The sequence below is a fragment of the Vespula vulgaris genome, chromosome 10 (assembly GCF_905475345.1).
Source record: "Vespula vulgaris chromosome 10, iyVesVulg1.1, whole genome shotgun sequence".
Classification (NCBI taxonomy): Eukaryota; Metazoa; Arthropoda; class Insecta; order Hymenoptera; family Vespidae; genus Vespula; species Vespula vulgaris.
This window is the reverse complement of record NC_066595.1, coordinates 3,159,994-3,178,702: the sequence shown is the minus strand read 5'-3', so window position 1 is coordinate 3,178,702 and position 18,709 is coordinate 3,159,994. Positions and strand designations below refer to the sequence as shown.

The 18,709-nt window shown below is 30.5% G+C and overlaps 4 protein-coding genes across 9 annotated transcripts; 1 reads left to right on the top strand and 3 right to left on the bottom strand.

The window, feature by feature from the left end:
• Window positions 1–29: 29 nt before the first annotated feature.
• Window positions 30–3,103, bottom strand: LOC127067313 (mitochondrial DNA helicase). The gene is made up of 7 exons (XM_051002103.1): window positions 2,278–3,103; window positions 1,957–2,189; window positions 1,204–1,888; window positions 883–1,127; window positions 705–805; window positions 426–645; window positions 30–324 (listed from the first exon to the last, which is right to left on the bottom strand). Exons 1-7 carry the CDS (start codon window positions 2,525–2,527, stop codon window positions 178–180), a joined length of 1,881 nt encoding a protein of 626 aa, XP_050858060.1. The 5' UTR covers window positions 2,528–3,103; the 3' UTR covers window positions 30–177.
• Window positions 3,104–3,423: 320 nt separating this feature from the next.
• On the top strand, window positions 3,424–10,122 carry LOC127067311 (F-box/WD repeat-containing protein 7). 6 transcript variants are annotated; one of them, XM_051002100.1, is made up of 9 exons: window positions 3,424–3,887; window positions 4,031–4,187; window positions 5,206–5,438; window positions 5,529–5,761; window positions 5,831–5,933; window positions 6,044–6,562; window positions 6,698–7,105; window positions 7,251–7,566; window positions 7,672–10,122. In XM_051002100.1, exons 3-9 carry the CDS (start codon window positions 5,232–5,234, stop codon window positions 7,833–7,835), a joined length of 1,950 nt encoding a protein of 649 aa, XP_050858057.1. In that variant the 5' UTR covers window positions 3,424–3,887; window positions 4,031–4,187; window positions 5,206–5,231; the 3' UTR covers window positions 7,836–10,122. The 6 variants fall into 6 exon arrangements, with proteins under 6 accessions (XP_050858057.1, XP_050858058.1, XP_050858055.1 ...); XM_051002101.1 differs by lacking the exon at window positions 4,031–4,187 and having other exon boundaries at window positions 3,424–3,722; XM_051002098.1 differs by lacking the exon at window positions 4,031–4,187 and having other exon boundaries at window positions 3,424–3,767.
• On the bottom strand, window positions 10,044–10,546 carry LOC127067098 (uncharacterized). Its single transcript, XM_051001626.1, has 2 exons — window positions 10,228–10,546; window positions 10,044–10,114 (listed from the first exon to the last, which is right to left on the bottom strand). The coding sequence occupies exons 1-2, from the start codon at window positions 10,544–10,546 to the stop codon at window positions 10,044–10,046; spliced, it is 390 nt and encodes a 129-aa protein (XP_050857583.1).
• A 1,597-nt stretch (window positions 10,547–12,143) lies between these two features.
• Window positions 12,144–16,429, bottom strand: LOC127067315 (protein yellow-like). The gene has a single exon (XM_051002105.1). The coding sequence runs from the start codon at window positions 15,890–15,892 to the stop codon at window positions 14,576–14,578; it is 1,317 nt and encodes a 438-aa protein (XP_050858062.1). The 5' UTR covers window positions 15,893–16,429; the 3' UTR covers window positions 12,144–14,575.
• Window positions 16,430–18,709: the final 2,280 nt, after the last annotated feature.

Below are 18,709 nucleotides of genomic sequence, written 5' to 3'. Positions count from 1 at the left end.
ATAAAGTGATGAAAACATTTCAATAAATATAATCTCATATATTTTTTAATACATTTTTTTTTCAAATATACATTTATAAAGTGCTTTTGTATTTTCTTTAAAAAATTAATACAAAATTACTAAATATATTGTACAAGAAAATTAATTTTTATTCCTAATTCTGGTTTTAATTATATTTTATAATTCTAATTTTTTATCTGCATCAGACTTTGTAGTACTTTTAGTTTCAGATTTTGATTTTTTCTTAATTGCATAACTTAAACTAGTTTTATCAAAATCTAATGTCATAATACCCAAATCGCCACTGTATCTATTTTTGGCTACCTATAATATAAAATAAAAAAGAAAAAACAGAGAAAGATTTATATTTATTACAATTTTATGTAATCAATGTAAAATTTATATATATTTTAATATAGTCTTACTTGTAAATATTTTTTTCCTCTTATATTAGTAAGTCTCTTGTCTTGTATAATGAGAACATTATCAGCTTCTTGACTTGCTTTAGCACTTCCAAAAATAGATGAAGTTGTTAGTTCTTCATCATCACGTTCTTTTCTTGGATGAATTACAAGTGTAACATGGCAATTATATTTTGTAGCAAAGATTCTAAATGCAGAAATTATCTTGTCTTGTCTCCAAAACCTACATACAAATAATGAAGAAGTTGAGATCATAGTTCAATTTTGATGTTAATGAATTACCTATCTATGTGTTTGGATTCATCAGAAATTCCCATCATAAATTGCATATTGTCAATGATCACATGAGATATGTCATGTACATATGTTGCATGCTCTACTGCCTAAAGACATAACAAATAAGTCTTTAATTCAATTATTATGTACATAAAATTTGAATAATTAATTTTTATAAACTTACATCCATAACAACTTTAATACTTTGCTGCCCATGAAACGTCATAAAATATATAGGTAACATTTCAAAAGCATCTGCATACATATCAAAATTACTTAAATTATCATAAAGAGAAACACCTGCCATTTGTTGCAACATTGTCCTTGCTAACCGTGCATTTCTAATTTCAAAACTACCCCATAATGTGTTAACTCCTTGCATTGCCAGATCTAATGAATATTCACTCATGAATGTAGTTTTACCAGATCCTAAAAATAAATTTTGCAACAAAGTATAGAAAGTATATATTTATAATTTGTAGATATCACTACATTATTATTTTACCAGTTGGACCAGTTAATATTGTGAATTCCCCTCTCCTATGGCCCTTCAAAATACGATTTAGAGCTGGATACCGTTTCCATTTTACACCTTGAACCTTATCAATATTTTGTAAATCACTTAAAACATCATGTCTTAAATAGCGAAAAGTAGTAATACTTTGATGCCATATTGGTTGAGCATTATGTATAATATTTCTAATGTCATATTTTAAATCAACAGCAACTTTTGGCCTGGGTTGTAGATCTGTCGATCTTACAAAATAACATCTTTCTTCATTCAATTTTTTGGCAAAATGTCGTGCTGCATCCCAACTTAAATCATCATTTCCAAACCATAAAGTTAATTTTTTAAAATTTTCTAGACTTGGTAATATCTGTTGAGGTAAATATTGTAAATTATATGGCAAACAAATGATGAGATTCACTGATTTTTGAGATATTAGTGCTAACAGATCTGAAATAGTTGGTACAACAACAGCAGTAGTATCACTTCTTGTATTTCTCTGTCTATATATTATAAGCCCACTGACATTAGAAGTTGGAATCGTTATTTCAGTTCCAGTATTTAAAGACAATTGCTTAAAACCAACAAGATAATCACCAAAAGCATATAGTGGAAAATAAAGAATATTTCTACTTTCATTGTATAAACAGTTTAACATGGATATATCCTCTTGAGATATATTCTGTAAATTAAATAGAAAAAAATATAAATTTAATAAATTTTCATTATATCATTGCTATTGGATTATACCTTTAATGAAAGAATATCCAAAATTTTATCATATTTATCTTTGGATAATTTAGAAATCTTTATACAATCTTTTTTTATAATTTTCCATTCATCTATATAATCTTTATCCACTGATAAACTGTTTTTAATTTTCTCCAATTCCTCAATTGTCTTACTAGTTATTTTTAATGATAACAATTTTTCTAATATATTCCAAGGCCCAATGCACCTGCACTTATCGCACATAAAGAATCCTGTATGTAATATTTATTTTAGAAATAACACATATATATGTATATAATATAGTTATTAATAATGAATTAGGAAATTTAAATAATTTACCTGTTGTTTTATTTATATAAATTTTTGAACTTTTTATACATTTATTGGTTTCACATATAGGACAATTCATGCTAATACAAGCATGACCTTCTAAAAATGCAATATTATTTTGCCTTAAAATTCTTTTTATTCCTATTAAGGAAATATTAGTTACAAGATCGTTATGATCTATATGATAACAGTGGCTCATAAAATGTGATTTTAATGATTTCTTCTTGAAAATATAGCGTGACAACAGCTTTACAAGCATTGTTATTAAGAATTTAGATTCTCAAAGTATTCAGAATAAATAATTATTGCTCATTACTAAACCATTTTCAAAACCGATATTTTTATTCTACAGTAATTATTACTTTTATGTACTATAATTAATTCATTTTCTTATTATACCAAATTTTTATATAAAAAGAAAAATAAAATATGTTTTTCGCAATGAAATTTCATAGTTCATATGATAATAAAGGTATCAATATTTATTGTAATCAATAAATAATCCGATAAAATTATAACCTCATTTAATTTGAAAACATCCAGCACGTGGATTAAACTGAATGATATATATATTACGACGTGTTCGCATCCAACAAAGTAGATATATAGTTAAATAGGTATGGAGCTTAAAGATGGTTATGTATAAACGAGTATGTCATATATACAATTGCATGTTCGTTTTCAAACATCGATCAAATATTAAAAATAAAATTACTCCCTATTTTGGATGTAAGAATTTCTAAAAATTCTTACTCGCAGGAATTTTGAAAATTATATGTACGGCCTGAAGGTAAGAATATTAATAGAATATGGTAATATCTGTTTATTACGGTTTGTTTTCAAAATTCAGTCCAAGCAACTTTTAAAAATGATATTGAATTATCTTACGAATATGATACTAAAGTTCCTAAACGATTTTACAAATCAATTTACTTTTTTTTTTCGAGACTTTTTAGACTTCTTTTTTAAATTATAAAATTACAAACTTAGAAACTTTTGATCCACTCTTATTATATATGACATATATACAAAAATTGTAAATTTAACGCATGGATAATCCACATGATGGCGACAATGGAAAACCTATAGAAAACTAGGGGTTCCCTTGTGAAACCTTTAAAGTTTCTTACATGAGTTTGGCTACCCTGCATTTACCTGCTTTTGGTTTCTGTATCACCGGAGTTCGGAAAGCAACCTCGGAGCTGCCACGGGCTACCGATGGGTTCTTTGCCGTGTTTATACGTGTATCCTGTTTTTATTTTAGCGCTTGCTTTTAAAAAATTATCTTTACCTAATATCATTATTTTCACATTTTGATCTCGGCAAGTAATACTCCCCGAAAAAAAATGTATACTGCGTTAATTTGATAGAAAAACATAATAGACATTTAACAACGCTACACCGTCAAGACGTTTGACTCCGCTGAGGAAGGGCAAAGAAGAAAAGTGTCCCAAGTATGAATATTCTTTATGAAGTTTTTTCAACGTCTTTCGACTCAGGTAGTTAAGCTGACTTGGGAAAAAAAATATAAAAAAGACGGGGTGTGGCTGACTGGCCCACGTTTATGGTGTTCTAGGCTAGGTTTCAAATGATAGGCCACGATAGAAAAGTTAATCAAGGTTAAGACGTTTTTCAAATTTGTGTTATTAATAATGTATTATTAATAGCGAATAATATTATAATTCCGAAATTAAAATGGCATTACGTGATTAGCGATTTGTGATCCAAATTTTGTACGTCGATTCTGTTTCACTCGTGTTAGATTCTTCCCTTTTTCCTTTGCCCCTTGGAGTTATATACTGTACACGGCGTCGACACGTTTTCTGAGGCATCGATGTATTATACATCACACGAAGAATATTAAAATATTATGATTCTGATGACATATTCTTTGTCAACTGTTAATTCGATTGTATAATGTAAGATATTTGTCAATTCTATATCAAAAATTTTGTTAAATATCTTTATTTTTACTGATAAAGCATCATTCATGAACTGCTGCTACCAGTGTTTATTAAAGAACTGATAAATATAAGCTCTTTGTTACTCATTATTCCAAAAGTCTAATGTTTGATATAATAAAAGAAATATAGTCACATATGTATATGCATATACTACTTTTATTTATAAATCAAATACTCATATTGAAAAATTAATTTTTTTTATGATAAGGTTAATTTAAATAACACAGTGCACGGTATAGGCATTTGTATTCTACATGATTGGATCTAGGACTTATTTATATATGTATATATACGGAGTATATCATATGATTATATCACTTGAAATATTTCCGTTGTAATATAAATCCTACAAAAAAAAAAATGTTTCCTGATTGAGCAGAAGTTATACAGTTTTATTGGGAGTATAAGTGTGTTATAAAGTATATAGTAAAAATAGTTTTATTCCATTGCAAAAGATTAACAAGATAAAAAGATCACCTTCGTTTTTTTAAATGAAATGCCGTATTTATTAATAAATGATAGCCATTTTTGAGATGAATTCAACAATATATAATACTAAGTACTTCAAGGTTAGCAAAGGTCACATAAACAAGGTTTTCTACTATACATTGGCCTTCATAAAACTGCAATTTTTATAAGAAACATTCTTTTGTGATTTATATTACAACATAAATATTTTATGTGATAAAGTTAAGTAATATACTCTATATATATATATATATTTCTTGTTATGTACATAATCTGGAAGATAAAAGAATCTTAAGAAAAAGTTTCAGTGAAGTAAGAACTGTTTATAATTAAGAAATATATATTAAAAGTTGGATAGAAATGCTTATATTTTTAAAATGAAATTATCTTTGAGAGAATCAAGAGTTAAATGAACCTATGTTTTTTATGAAATTTATTCTTTTCGATATAATATTTTAATATCATATATTTTATTTTTTGAAAGTTTTTTTTTTTGATTTTTCAGGTTGCTAAAAGAGAGAAAATACAGTAATGTCTGTTCCTTCTACATCATCAAAAAAGCTTAGTGAAGGAAAACCAGGAGGTACAAGTCCAAGTCCTATTGAAAGTATCGAAGTTGTTCCTGGACCTAGTTCTTTAGATCCTATGCATTGCACCTTTCCACAAGATGGAGAATCAGAAGAATATGGAGATGAAGAAGATGAAGATGATGATGAAAGTAGTGAAGAAGAGAGTGAAGTAAGTTCATCTTATTCCTTAGTTTATATGTTGAATTGGTTTGTGTATTATATATATTTTATCTAATATCATAAATTGATGATAAAACAGATTAGTGATTCTGGCTTATTTCGTGATGCTGAATGCGAAGAAGAAATTGAAGGTAGCAGCTGTTCATCGCCCGTATTACAAGCTCAGCCATGTTTGCCACAGAGAGTTCATAGCCCCATATTACACACATGTGTTCCATTGGATATTGTACAACCTCATAGAAAACGGAAAAGTGAAACAGAGTCTAGTTTACCATGCAAAAAACTTAATCCAGAAGATAAATCTTATATAATGTATGTGGTATCTTAAAAAACTATACATTATATGTAAATAAATCTAATGAATATTATTATTTCTGATAGGAATGCAAAAAAACTGGATGATAAGGCTAAACACATTAGATGCGTCATTCCAACAAAAGATAATCCACCACCTGAAATGAATAATTGGCTTTTGCAATTTCAAGTATGCTTACAGATATCTTTGAATTTATTTTATTAAAAATATTTCATTGATCATTACAAATATTATTTATCATATTGTATGTTTTATATTATATATTATTATATTTTCAGAGGTGGTCAAACGCAGAAAGAATGCTAGCTATAGATGAATTAATAGAGAGATGTGAACCAACGCAAGTACGCCATATGATGCAGGTTATAGAACCACAATTTCAAAGGGATTTTATATCCTTACTGCCAAAAGAATTAGCCTTATCTGTATTGGCTTTCTTAGAACCCAGGGATTTATTACGTGCAGCACAAACTTGTAGAAATTGGAGATTTTTAGCAGATGATAATTTACTGTGGAAAGAGAAATGTATAGCGGCTGGTATAGATGATTTAAAAGATTTGCCTCCATCAAAACGTAAAAATTGCAGAAATCCTGGCAACTCTTCATCACCATGGAAACAAGCTTACATGCGACAACATAATATAAAAATGAATTGGAGAACAAAGCCAATTCGTACGCCAAAAGTTCTTAAAGGTCATGATGATCATGTTATTACATGCCTTCAATTTTCTGGTAATCGAATAGTTAGTGGTTCTGACGATAATACTCTTAAAGTTTGGTCAGCTGTTACGGGTAAGGTAAATATATCACGTATTTTAATAAAAATTTAAAGCTAATAAATGTTACTTTTATAATACATAAGCAATTAAATTTTCCATTAATTGTATATGTGCGAGGTATAATTACATATATTTGAATATTTTTATTTCTAGTGTTTACGAACATTGGTTGGACATACAGGTGGTGTATGGTCCTCGCAAATGTCAGGTACTACTGTGATTAGTGGTAGTACAGATCGTACCTTAAAAGTATGGAATGCAGAGACTGGACAGTGTATACATACTTTGTATGGCCATACGTCAACAGTGAGATGTATGCATCTATATGGAAATAAAGTGGTTAGTGGTAGTAGAGATGCCACATTAAGAGTGTGGCAAGTGGATACTGGTGAATGCCTACATGTACTTGTGGGTCATTTGGCAGCTGTCAGATGTGTGCAATATGATGGAAAATTAGTTGTCAGTGGAGCTTATGACTATATGGTAAAAGTATGGAATCCCGAACGCGAGGAGTGCCTTCATACATTGCAAGGACATACTAATCGCGTCTATTCCCTCCAAGTAAATATTATTTATATACATATATGTAATTAAATTTATACGTTATACACACGATATTTCGTTTCTTAAACTATTTTTTTCGTGAAAATAATATTCTTTATGCATTAAATTTTATAATTATTGATATGTTTTGTTTGCTTATCAGTTCGATGGTGTACATGTTGTTAGTGGATCACTAGATACAAGTATAAGAGTATGGGAAGTAGAAACTGGTGCTTGTAGACATACTCTTATGGGCCATCAGTCTCTTACTTCAGGTATGGAATTGCGTAATAATATTTTGGTGTCTGGAAATGCAGACTCTACAGTCAAGGTATGGGACATTGTTAGTGGGCACTGCCTTCAAACACTTTCTGGTCCAAATAAACATCAATCAGCGGTTACTTGTCTGCAATTTAATAGTCATTTTGTGATTACTTCATCTGATGATGGTACTGTTAAGCTATGGGATGTCAAAACTGGTGTGTATATTGTTAGAGTAATTATTGAAATTACTATTATTAACTATTATCATGTTATAGTAAAGTTCATTATATTATGATTAAATAATTCTTTGTATTTATTAGGTGAATTTATAAGAAATCTAGTTGCTTTAGAAAGTGGTGGGAGTGGTGGAGTTGTATGGAGAATACGTGCAAGTGACACAAAATTGGTGTGTGCAGTTGGTAGTCGTAATGGTACAGAGGAAACAAAACTTCTTGTCCTCGATTTTGATGTAGAGATAAAATAGTGCACTTTCTCACAGACTGGATTCCTGCTCCTTTGTACGACTTCTGTACATACTTTAATTAGGTAGCATAACCAATTTACTGTACAATGTTTCATGTATTACATGGTGTGATTGTGATAAGACTGTATGGTGGAAATTTGAAGAAGTTGGTTCAAGTCAATTTTGGACATTATGCGCGATCTTCGATTAGATGAGTTGTCTAACATTGACGGGATTAATTACATAACTTACGGAGTGTATCAATTGCAGTGTACAAATATGAGATTTAAAAGACTCAACAGCCTCTGGGGAATGAGAGCTTTATAAGTGTAATACTGAATTATTGCTGTTATTGAATTTAACGAAATCGTTACAGATATAAAAAAGGCATGATAATTCTTTCATCTTAATGCAAATTTATGTGGGCTATTAAAAAGATTTCTTCTAAAAAAGTGAGATTTTATCAATATTATGAAACGGTTATTTATAGAATTCCAATTTAAATAACTAATTATTAATTGTCCACATAAGTTACAACTTGAACGTCATTTTTTTTTATTGATTTTTTTCTTTTCTTCCTTTCTTTTTAGAAAAGAAATTTCTAATTAAATCTTTTTTATTATAAATGCAAATATCATGCCGCATGATTTAGATATCAATCTGTATCTATCTAGAAACATAATTTTTGTTGTAAGAAGGGAAATACATTGTTGTGAGACTGAAAAAGAGACGCATATGGGAGGACACAAAGATTTAGATTTTGTAACTATCACTTGAATATAATCGTGTAATATCTAATATTAGTAAATCGTTAGATATAGTTACAAATTTTTTTAATACTAAAATTTTAAGGCCACATCGAAATATGTATAAAAAATTTTTTTTTGCTTGGGAACGCAAAAATCTGATAAGATAACTTTTATGTGTATACAAATTGATAAGGAGGTAGAATTCAGTCTTAATTGCAATTCTGGAGTCATATGGAGAATATGATTCGAATTTGTTTCGATATATTCACGTTAAATAGGCGTATATGTGATATATAAATATTTTCATTAGGTGTAATCCCATATGTGTGGCGATTAAATCTCCATCATTTAATATATTCAAAAATTAAAATGACTTTTATATAAGTATAAAAAGATCTAAAAATGAGCGGATCATTAGGATTATTGGAAAAGGATTTATTTATTCTATGTAAGCAATCGTAACATAAATGATCGAAAGAAAATGTAATGAAAAGGCTCGCATCGAAAGTTATAGAATGTCTTTTTTTGATAATTCATAAAAGTATTTTTTTTACCAAGGGGCAATAATAAGAGCTGCATATTATCCCCATATAGGATGTACATGCTAATTTTATAGCATCGCTTATATAATCACGATCTTTAGAGCCCCTATGAGTTGTCAAAAGTAAATTAAAAAGTTAGATTAAAAAGGCATTTATTTATTATTCCAGCTTAGGATTTACAGTAAATCAAATTGATATAAACAATAACGAACTGTTGCACTTAATCACAATCATTATTCCTGAGATAGATAAAAGCAAGCTTGCAAAAAATTCAAAATATTAATTTTTTCTCTTACTAAAGTCTGTAAGCCCATAGAAAGGGCACTGTAAGGAATGCAACAAAATACATTTTGTGTGAATGCATCTTTTATTATTGGACCCTGGTTATCCTAAGGATCGTGTTTTATTTGTATATTGCTTAATAGTTTATATTGTAAGGATGTGTTATCTGTTGTATCATTTTTTACAAGAAATAGAAAATGTTGCTCCATTTTAGAAAAATCGTATTTTTATTTACAATATACTGTCATATACAATTTGTTATATTAAAGAAAAATTTGTTTAACAGTAAAATAGAATCTGTACATTTTGTTTCCTATATAAATAGACAATATTTTTTTAATGTTGGAAATGTAGCAACAACTAAAAAATTAAATGGAAATAACTATATACTATATGTGTATATACATATGTATATTTGAGCACAGTATGTTTCAATTTTCTACGATGTGCTGTTAGATTTATTTTTATAATAATAACAATAGAAGTAAAAAAATGTGAAGATTCAGAAAATCATTTGTTATTTTTGACGATGATGTGAAGTTTAAAGATTATTAAAGACCCATAAGATATATGATAAAAAATAAAAATTGGAATTTTAATTTAAATAATGTACAGGTAAGATTTTGTTTTGTATTGATTTCTGGACAATTTCATTACTACTTCAATACTTCAACAACAACTGTACATGTTAAAATATAACTTACAAGAATGTTTGTCTTTCTAAAAACTGTTTAAAATATCATGTTTTGACAATGATAATAAAAGTACATTCTTCACAAGTCACATAAATTGAACAATTTTTTTCTTCGAGTATTTCTTTATCTATTTTGTAATAATTGCCACATCTGCACGGAAAACTTAATACATCCTTTTTATTTGTTGCTTGTAATTCATGTGAATGTACGGTCGCATGAACTATAATGTTATTAGATTCTAATTCTGCTTGTTTACATTCAGTGTCATACTTTTTTCTCAAATCGGGATCTTTTAGAATAGACCAAGCTTCGGCAAGAAGTTGAAATTCTTTAGTATTTTCCTCTGTTCCAATGGTTTTATCCGGATGAAGCTGACGTGCTCGATGATAATATGCATGTTTTATATCCTCATACGATGAATCCATAGAACAGCCAAGTTTATTATAATAATCATATATATCCATTGTTTCCTTCTTTGTTTGGTTATTTGCGTGTTAAATTATTTAATTATTTCAGTATTATTGTGACTTGATAACTTCATAAAATATTTTATAGGTTATATCATTTACTTCATTTTACCTATTCTACATGTATCATGACGCGACTGCGCAGTACGATGAGTTATTCTATTCGATGAGTTAAGCAATGCCTATACGTATAAAACGTTGCATAGTTTCAGGCGTCTTAAAAACAGAACTGCGCGTCATCTAGCAACTTCAAGTATTAACTAATTCTTCACATAACTCCTTTATCACGTATCATTCCGAAGTATTTATTCTAACTGTTTTAATTTATATGTATTGTTTTGAAAAACCTCTAAAATTAATAAAGTGATAAAAAGGATTTCGAAAGGGAAACAAGGAAATGCAGAATTTGCTTCTTTATTGATAAGTTATCATTTAAATATACGCTAAATAATAGTAGTAGTACTATATACATACATATATATATATATATATATATATATATATATATCGGGTGAATCACCTATAATATATATATATTATAATTTATACGTTAATAAAAAATATATTAATTTCATCTATTTATTTGATTTTAATATACGCGCGTTGCTTTTAAAATTTAATTATATCAGTATAACTTAAATTTATTCTGTGAACTTCTGCTTCGTTTAGCATGATAATTTAATTAATAATATTAATTAATTGAATAAAATAAATGAAAAGTAAATGAGAAAATTAATTCATATATGATATATAACTGAATTATCAGTACATGAATTTTCGTACGTTATATTATCCTGGATTGATTATCTTCATACAAGAGACTTTCGCCCTAATAAAATAACATCATTGTGTTTCTCGATATGTAATTAATTAGTGTATATGAAAGCGATATTCACGGAATAATAAACTACTTTATTAGTCTATATGATATTGCAAAGTTATATCAAAATTTTTGGGAAAAAGATATTAAAAAATGAAAGATATTAAATTAACAAATAATGTTAGGTACAATGAATGTTTTGAGAGTGATTGAGTATCTGAAATATTGAAAAAGAAATGTGAATAAGAGAAAAGAAACGCATTGCTCAGCAAGATTGAAAGTCAAAAGAGGCCAGTGGTGGTTCTTTGATAGTTGAATTTTGGTTATATAATTTTTATAAACAAAACGACATTTGCATAACGTGAATTAGTCGACTTTTTCTTATAATAACATAATAACATGAAGAAGATACTTCGTTTTTTATGTCACTAATACACCTGTGTATCTCTACGAAACCATGCATTTTTTAAATACGATGTTTAACTATCGAATACAATTCTTTGAATTGTATCTCTTTCTTGTTGTTGTTAAAAAAAAAAGAAATTTAAATGAGTTAATTATTCCAATTAGGAAAGATTATTCATAAGTGTGTGCTTCCCTGCGTGCTTCTATATCGTCTCTAACACTTTCTCGAGATCTCACTTTCTACCACTACGTTTCTACGGTAAAGATTACGCAGTGTAGATTTTCCAAAGTACTGTATGCAGTATGAATAAACATAATGAAATAAAGAAAGAAAGGAGAAAGGAACGAAAGTTTTATAAATCGAGAACATTTTTCATGTGTTATTATCGGCCTTTCGATCGTTTATTCGATTCAAATAGAATTTAATGTAAAGCGTAATGAGGGTGAGATCTCCTTACATTGTATAAACGTTATCTCGAATTAATATCTATCTCTGGGTGGGATCGTGGTTTATCTATTGCAAGAGATTACGAGAGCGTTCTCACAAGAAAGATTTCGTCACTTGAAGAACCTCACCCTCGCGCGCGCGCGCCCGCACACGCTTTGGCATCATTTAGAAGATGAAACGAGGCGAGGCAAGGCGATGTCTTCTTTTCCGTTTGAAGTACCTATCTACAAGAAAGAGACAGAAAGAAAGAGAAAGAGAGAGAGAGAAAGAGAGAGAGAGAAGAAAAGTGGAACGCGAATCGTTGTGCGTATCGAAAGGCAAACACAATTGTGAGAAACGCTTTTAAACGAGAAAGTGAGAGATAGAACAACCTTCTTCGCAATATTTCCTTTTTTAAATAAATGACTTCAACGTTTTGTACTTGTTGATCGATTTTATAATCGTATAAAATATTATATACATATGCATGTATATATATATATATATATATATATATATTCTTTTTAATGAATATTTATGCCGAATTAATTATTCTCCATTTTTATTTTTTCTAATCTTTTAATAAGATTTAATTTTTAATAAGATTTTTCATTTAAATATTAATAAAGATTTGTTAACCATTCATTCAAATAATTGTCAATGACATAAAATAAAGATTCAAGAGAAACTATATTTTCAAGCTTATTTAAACCTTTCGATTATTGTCTAACTCGTTAATCGATAGATCGTGATTTATTCTTCACAGACATTTCTTCTTGTTTTTTTTTTTTTTTTTTGAAATACGTAACTAAGGAATCGCGATAAAAGATTTGATGAACGATTTGTATTCTAGTAGACATTTCTTTTGTATTTGTTTTGACGTTATCCAATATACGTTGGATGAGACTAGAATCATTCATGATATATCTGATGCTATTGAAATTCAAAGCTACTTGTGCTTTTGAACATCAGATTTGATATTATCAAAGACGACAGTCGTTCCCATAACGGTTTGAAAAGGTGGAATATTGTGAATTGCAAACACGTTGACATAGATATATTAAGAAACTACAATTAAAAGTAAGATGATTATAAAGGCAAGCATGTTTTTCTGCTTGGGTCAAAGTAACAAAGTAACCCGGGAGCTTGCCACGCCAGTTTATCTTTCTTCCTTTTCTCTCACACGTTCAATGCGCAAGAAGAATGTTCTTGGCTACTGACAATAAGTTCTACTCACGATTCTCTTTCTTTCTCTTTCTCTTTTTCTCATTCTATCTCTCTCTCTCTCTCTCTCTCTCTCTCTCTCTCTCTCTCTCTCTCTCTCTCTCTCTCTATCTTTCTTCCCTTTTTTCCTTCTGTCGTTAGACGATCGCGTAACGTTGTCATTTCTCTCTAATCTCGAACCTCTAGTCAAAGTTTACGCGTGAAACGAGGTCGTGCGTTCGTTGTCACCATTCGTGTCTTTTTGTTTTTAAATTTTTTACTTTCGTTTGATTTTTTTCATCTTGATATATTGGTATTATCTGAAAATGTAATTTCGTAGAGATTTCAGGTTTTCATTAGTGCTTTTTTTACAACCTGCTCGTTGTTATTATGTATATTTTCTTTTCTTTTTTACCTTTTTCTCTTTTTTTTTTCTTTTCTTTTGACAATTATAAAACCAAAGGTTAAAAAATTAAAAAAATTAAGAGATAAGCGTCGCGACTCTTGCTATGTCGTTATTCTCGAGATAATTTTAACTGGTTGACAAGGAGATTATATTTTTATTGGAATGTCAACTTTCAAATCCTCATTGTTTTCGAAAATCTTGATTAATTTGATCTAGAATATATCTTACGACATAGCATTTATGCATAGAGAATACATTAAATCGATATAATATTAAGAAGATGAAAAGACGAAGTCGAATATTCGCACTACTTGAATCGAAATTTTTGTTCTTTTCTTTTTTCTTGTTATTTTTCTTTTCCTTTTTCGTTCATTCTATATATATCCTTCGTTATTTGCATTTTTGTTTCATATGTAAGATCGACGATTGTAGCTCAAACGAAATCTCCTTCGTTAATAGGTACATATGTATGTATGTATGTATATACATCGTATATAGGTCAAGATATTTGTACAGCCTTCCATTGATATTAAGACCCATCCTCAATTAATTCTTTAATGCTTGAAAAAAAAAACCGTAACAGATCATCCGAGCTTCGAGACGTCGTTGACGAATAATCGACTAAAAATATATATATATACGTTCGAACGCATGGATTTTACGATGAATCGAAAGAAATGGATGAACGAATGGATGAATGGATGTATGAATGCATGTATGGATGAATGGATGTATGAATGGATGGATGAATGGATGGATGTAGAATTAATTAAAAAGATGGAGAAGAAAAAGAGGTAATAACAGCGATGGAAGAATGTAGGAAAGTGTACCGGCGCCAGCGGTGATATCTGGTAGTTCTGGTGTCGAGCCGTCTTCGAAATATTGATAACTCTTGGATAACGCACGTGTCTTTATAACACGATAATTGGGCACATTTATGTCTACGCGATTGTTGATAAAGTTTTGAAATGAATTGGTAACGCAATAAAAGTTACCGTCCTCGTCAAAAGCGAACGTATCGGGCCATTGCATGTGAATGTGATCCCTCGATATGATCCTTTGACCAGTTGTGAAAGAGTTCGACTGTTTGGTATCCCAGGTAGAAACAGCGTCATCGGCGAGAAGACCGAAATAAAGTACACCGGCGGCGGACATTGCCATACCATCGGTTTGGGAGCTTTTTCGGCCAAGTTCTTTAACATATCGATCTACATCTTTCGTATTATTCTTTAAAACGGAAGTAGGCAAGGAGTAAAGATGAAAAGAGGATATGGGAGAATAATAGACCTGTCTATCCTTGCTACTCGCCGGTGAGAGTGCGATTCCATCTACGTGAATCGGTAATATTACATGAGTTTTTGCGACCATGAATCCCACGGCCTCGGCTTTAGCCTTCATCGATTCGTGTCTGATCTTCCAAGATGTATTATTCTTTAAAGAATAAACGATAATACCGGGATCAGCATTCCCGTTGTCAGTTATATAAGCCATACCACCGTCCTCGTGATCTAAAACGATGTCGTTGAGGTAGGCCGTGTTACGAGGGGCAACATCTTCCGGGAACTCGTAACTACGAAGTATTTCACCCTTATTCTCAAGGTCGAGGATGACCAAGCGAGGCCTACACTCGGACTTAACGTCCAAGGTCAAGGCAGCGGGCCTTCCAGTGTCAAGTACCCACATTCGACCCTTCGGATCTATCTCCATACTATGAACCAATTGAAAAGCGTTACAGTCGCCAATCTTTTGCATGTTCCAATTAGGAAAAGCCTCTAATTTTGGTGCCGTATTTCTTTCGATTGGTATCGCCGATGTGACTCCCAATGTTACGGGCACTCCGTCCTTCCACCTTGGTATCGTTAAATACATTTTATTTTTCCAAAACTTAATACCTGCTATCAAATTGTTCGCTGGTATGTAATCGCCCTTTCGAATGGCTAATTGGCGCATGTCTTCCGTCGGCCAGACCACATCTATCGTGTTCCATTGGAATATCACTTGGAAGGGCTCGTGACACCACGCTACCTTTGTTATCGTTGCCACAGTCGTCAGAATTAAAAATGACAAAGTTAAACCCTTCATCCTGCTTAAGAGCTTTTATCTTTTTTCTTGAGAGTATAAACTTGTAAATTTGTAGTCTCTCTCTCTCTCTCTCTCTCTCTCTCTCTCTTTCTCTTTTCACTTTCCTTCTAGGAGCGCTCTCTCTCTCTCTCTCTCTCTCTCTCTCTCTCTCTTTATCTCTCTCTTTACACTTCTCTTCTCCTTCTTCTTCACAAGACGTCTATTTCCGTAATGCTACTTTGAGAGAGGCGAGAAATAGTACTATACTACTATAATATTACTGAATTTCTGCTAGCTACCAATGTGCTATTTATTCTCTGGCTATTTTCCACCTCTCTCTCTCTCTCTCTCTCTCTATTTTTCTTTTTTATCTTTCTCTCTTTATTGTCTCTTTATTTTTTTTTTTAAATGAACTCGCATGCGCGTGTTCCTGGTCACGACGCGAAGCGAAAGGAAAATTTAAGTATAGCGAAACGAAGCGAGAAAGAAGAGAAAAAGAAAACGATAGAACGTTGCGCGCGCGGACACGTTCGCAATTTAACTGACGACGAAAACGAAGAGAAGAGTCAGAGTCGAAGCTGCGCTAGTCTTCTCTCTCTCTCTCTCTCTCTCTCTTTCTCTTTCTCTCATTCTCTCTCTTTCTCTCTCTCTCTCTCTCTCTCTTTTTCACTGTGTCTACCGATGCACCCCACTCCAGAGGGACGCGCACGAACGATCAAACGCCGTGAGAAGAAACCAAGCCTATGTGTCAGCTACTACATCTACGTACACATAGAATCATCTATTTACCCCTTCCAAACTTAACACACAACCCTTGCCTTCGCTCTCCTAACCGCGTTTCTTACTCGTATTAAATTTAACGACTACGTGATACATGCGTCATTTTGAAAGATTTGTTTAAAATAAAAAAAGAAAAGAAGAAGAAAAAAGTTTTATGGTCTATCTTTAAATCTACAAGATATTTTATTCTCAACATATATGTGATATTTATATGAATTTCACATTTACAATATTTGAGATTTTTTATTATTTTTTCTCGATTTGATTAAAAGTTTTTATTTATCGTCATAAGCTAAGATTTCTTTGGCGATATAGGTATATATGATTTATATTTATATTCTACCGTGAACTATTGAATCGTACACGAGTATTCGCGAATGACGAAAGATTGGATTCATCACGACCTCGGGAGATCCTTTAAAAGAATCGTGTAAACGCCGCTATCTTTTTTTGGTATGTACAAGACAGAGAAAGAGGAGTGTCTTTGCAACGAGATCATGATTTAAGACTATGGTATTTTTCTTTTTTCGCAAGAACTTTTGCTTTGAAACGTTGCGAATGATTTAACCACAATGATGACTTGTTCATCTCTCTCTTTCCTTCTTTTTTATTGTTGCATGTATGTATGTACGTGTGTGACCGTATTTTTTATACACACCATTGAACATTAAATCGAAAGAATCTAGTTGAGATCAAAATAGGATATGAAAGAGAGAAAGAGAGAGAAAAAGAAAAAATACGAGCAGCAAATCTTTTTGAGAAAGAAGACAGATAAAAGAGTAGATAATCTGATATAAAATTATCATTTTTAATCTTAAGCAGTAAAAGTCTTTAATGACAATCTCCGTTTCTAGTTAGTCAAACTAAGCTTTAATTCTAAAAGGACGGGATGGATATTTTTGAAAGTTGCATCAATTTAACGGGCTAGACGTTAATATAACTTCGTACGTATGGCGGCTTTTCTATGCGCAGAAATTCGCATATGCTTATATTACGCAATAAATGACGCTTTGACTTAAGAAGAATGCAATTGACTTTTTTCAGTTTCACAAGATGGAAATTGGCTTATCCGAAATCGTGTATTCATATGAAAATAATAACTGTCGTAATTATATACGTATATACTTACTTATCTACATATTTTAAAATGTATATATCTAATATTTAACAAAAGATACAATGAAATGTACGCGGGAATACTTTGAAACTAAAGAGGGGCAGAGAGAGAAAGAGAGAGAGAGAGAGAGAGAGGGAGAAAGAAAGAGTGACAATAAGAAAGTAGAAATTAACGTATGTATGATCGTGAGGTCGAAGATGACACTTGACATCCTCGTCGCAATTCTTTCTATGTATATAATTCATCAAACGTTCGAATGACGATGAATGACTCATCTTACTGTGATTGTTTTCTCGTTAGTAATGTTAAGAATGAGTCAAGAAAACGCCTACCTTTATTTGATTTCTACATAATTTTTATTTTATGCGATATAAGTATCGGAAAATTTTACAAACATTTTTATTCTTTAAAAACCATTCTATTATTTACGTATATGAGAAAGAAGGCAAGAAAACGCTTTCCTTTCGCTTACACGCATACGATATAGTACATACAACTATATATATAGCGATCTTAGAAATAGACGATCTTCTCATTAATAAGATTACATCACCTTAGAAAGGAGAATACCTTTTTCGTTTCATGGATTTATTCTATAAGATAGGTTTTCAGTATTAGATCTTTTTTTTTTTCTAACCATGTATCATGAACGATTTTCCTTGACATAGTATTCTTTGTAACGTCATACTTGTAACGTCAATAGTAGAATGTATACACCTACGTTCAATTATATTATCAACATTAATAATTGACATTTTTTTTATTTTTGTCTGTTTTAAATGCCTTAACAAATTTTTAAAAAGAAAAAAAAGAACAAAAACGTTAAGATGCATTAAATTCTTTATAATAGATATTTTTTGAATCATAACACAAATGCAAAAACCTCATATTAAATTAATATTTGCAAAATAAAAGCGACCAAGAATATTTTTCCGTTTATT

Coding starts and splice junctions, on each gene's coding strand:
- LOC127067313 (XM_051002103.1), bottom strand. CDS start 2,527: ATGCTTGTAAAGCTGTTGTCACGCTATATTTTCAAGAAGAAATCATTA. Junction 1,128..1,203: donor AATATTAACTGGTCCAACTG/GTAAAATAATAA, acceptor ATTTATTTTTAG/GATCTGGTAAAACTACATTC. Junction 646..704: donor GAATCCAAACACATAGATAG/GTAATTCATTAA, acceptor ATTTGTATGTAG/GTTTTGGAGACAAGACAAGA.
- LOC127067315 (XM_051002105.1), bottom strand. CDS start 15,892: ATGAAGGGTTTAACTTTGTCATTTTTAATTCTGACGACTGTGGCAACG.
- LOC127067311 (XM_051002101.1), top strand. CDS start 5,232: ATGTCTGTTCCTTCTACATCATCAAAAAAGCTTAGTGAAGGAAAACCA. Junction 6,563..6,697: donor GGTCAGCTGTTACGGGTAAG/GTAAATATATCA, acceptor TTTTATTTCTAG/TGTTTACGAACATTGGTTGG. Junction 7,567..7,671: donor GCTATGGGATGTCAAAACTG/GTGTGTATATTG, acceptor TGTATTTATTAG/GTGAATTTATAAGAAATCTA.
- LOC127067098 (XM_051001626.1), bottom strand. CDS start 10,546: ATGGATATATATGATTATTATAATAAACTTGGCTGTTCTATGGATTCA. Junction 10,115..10,227: donor AAGTTTTCCGTGCAGATGTG/GCAATTATTACA, acceptor TATTTTAAACAG/TTTTTAGAAAGACAAACATT.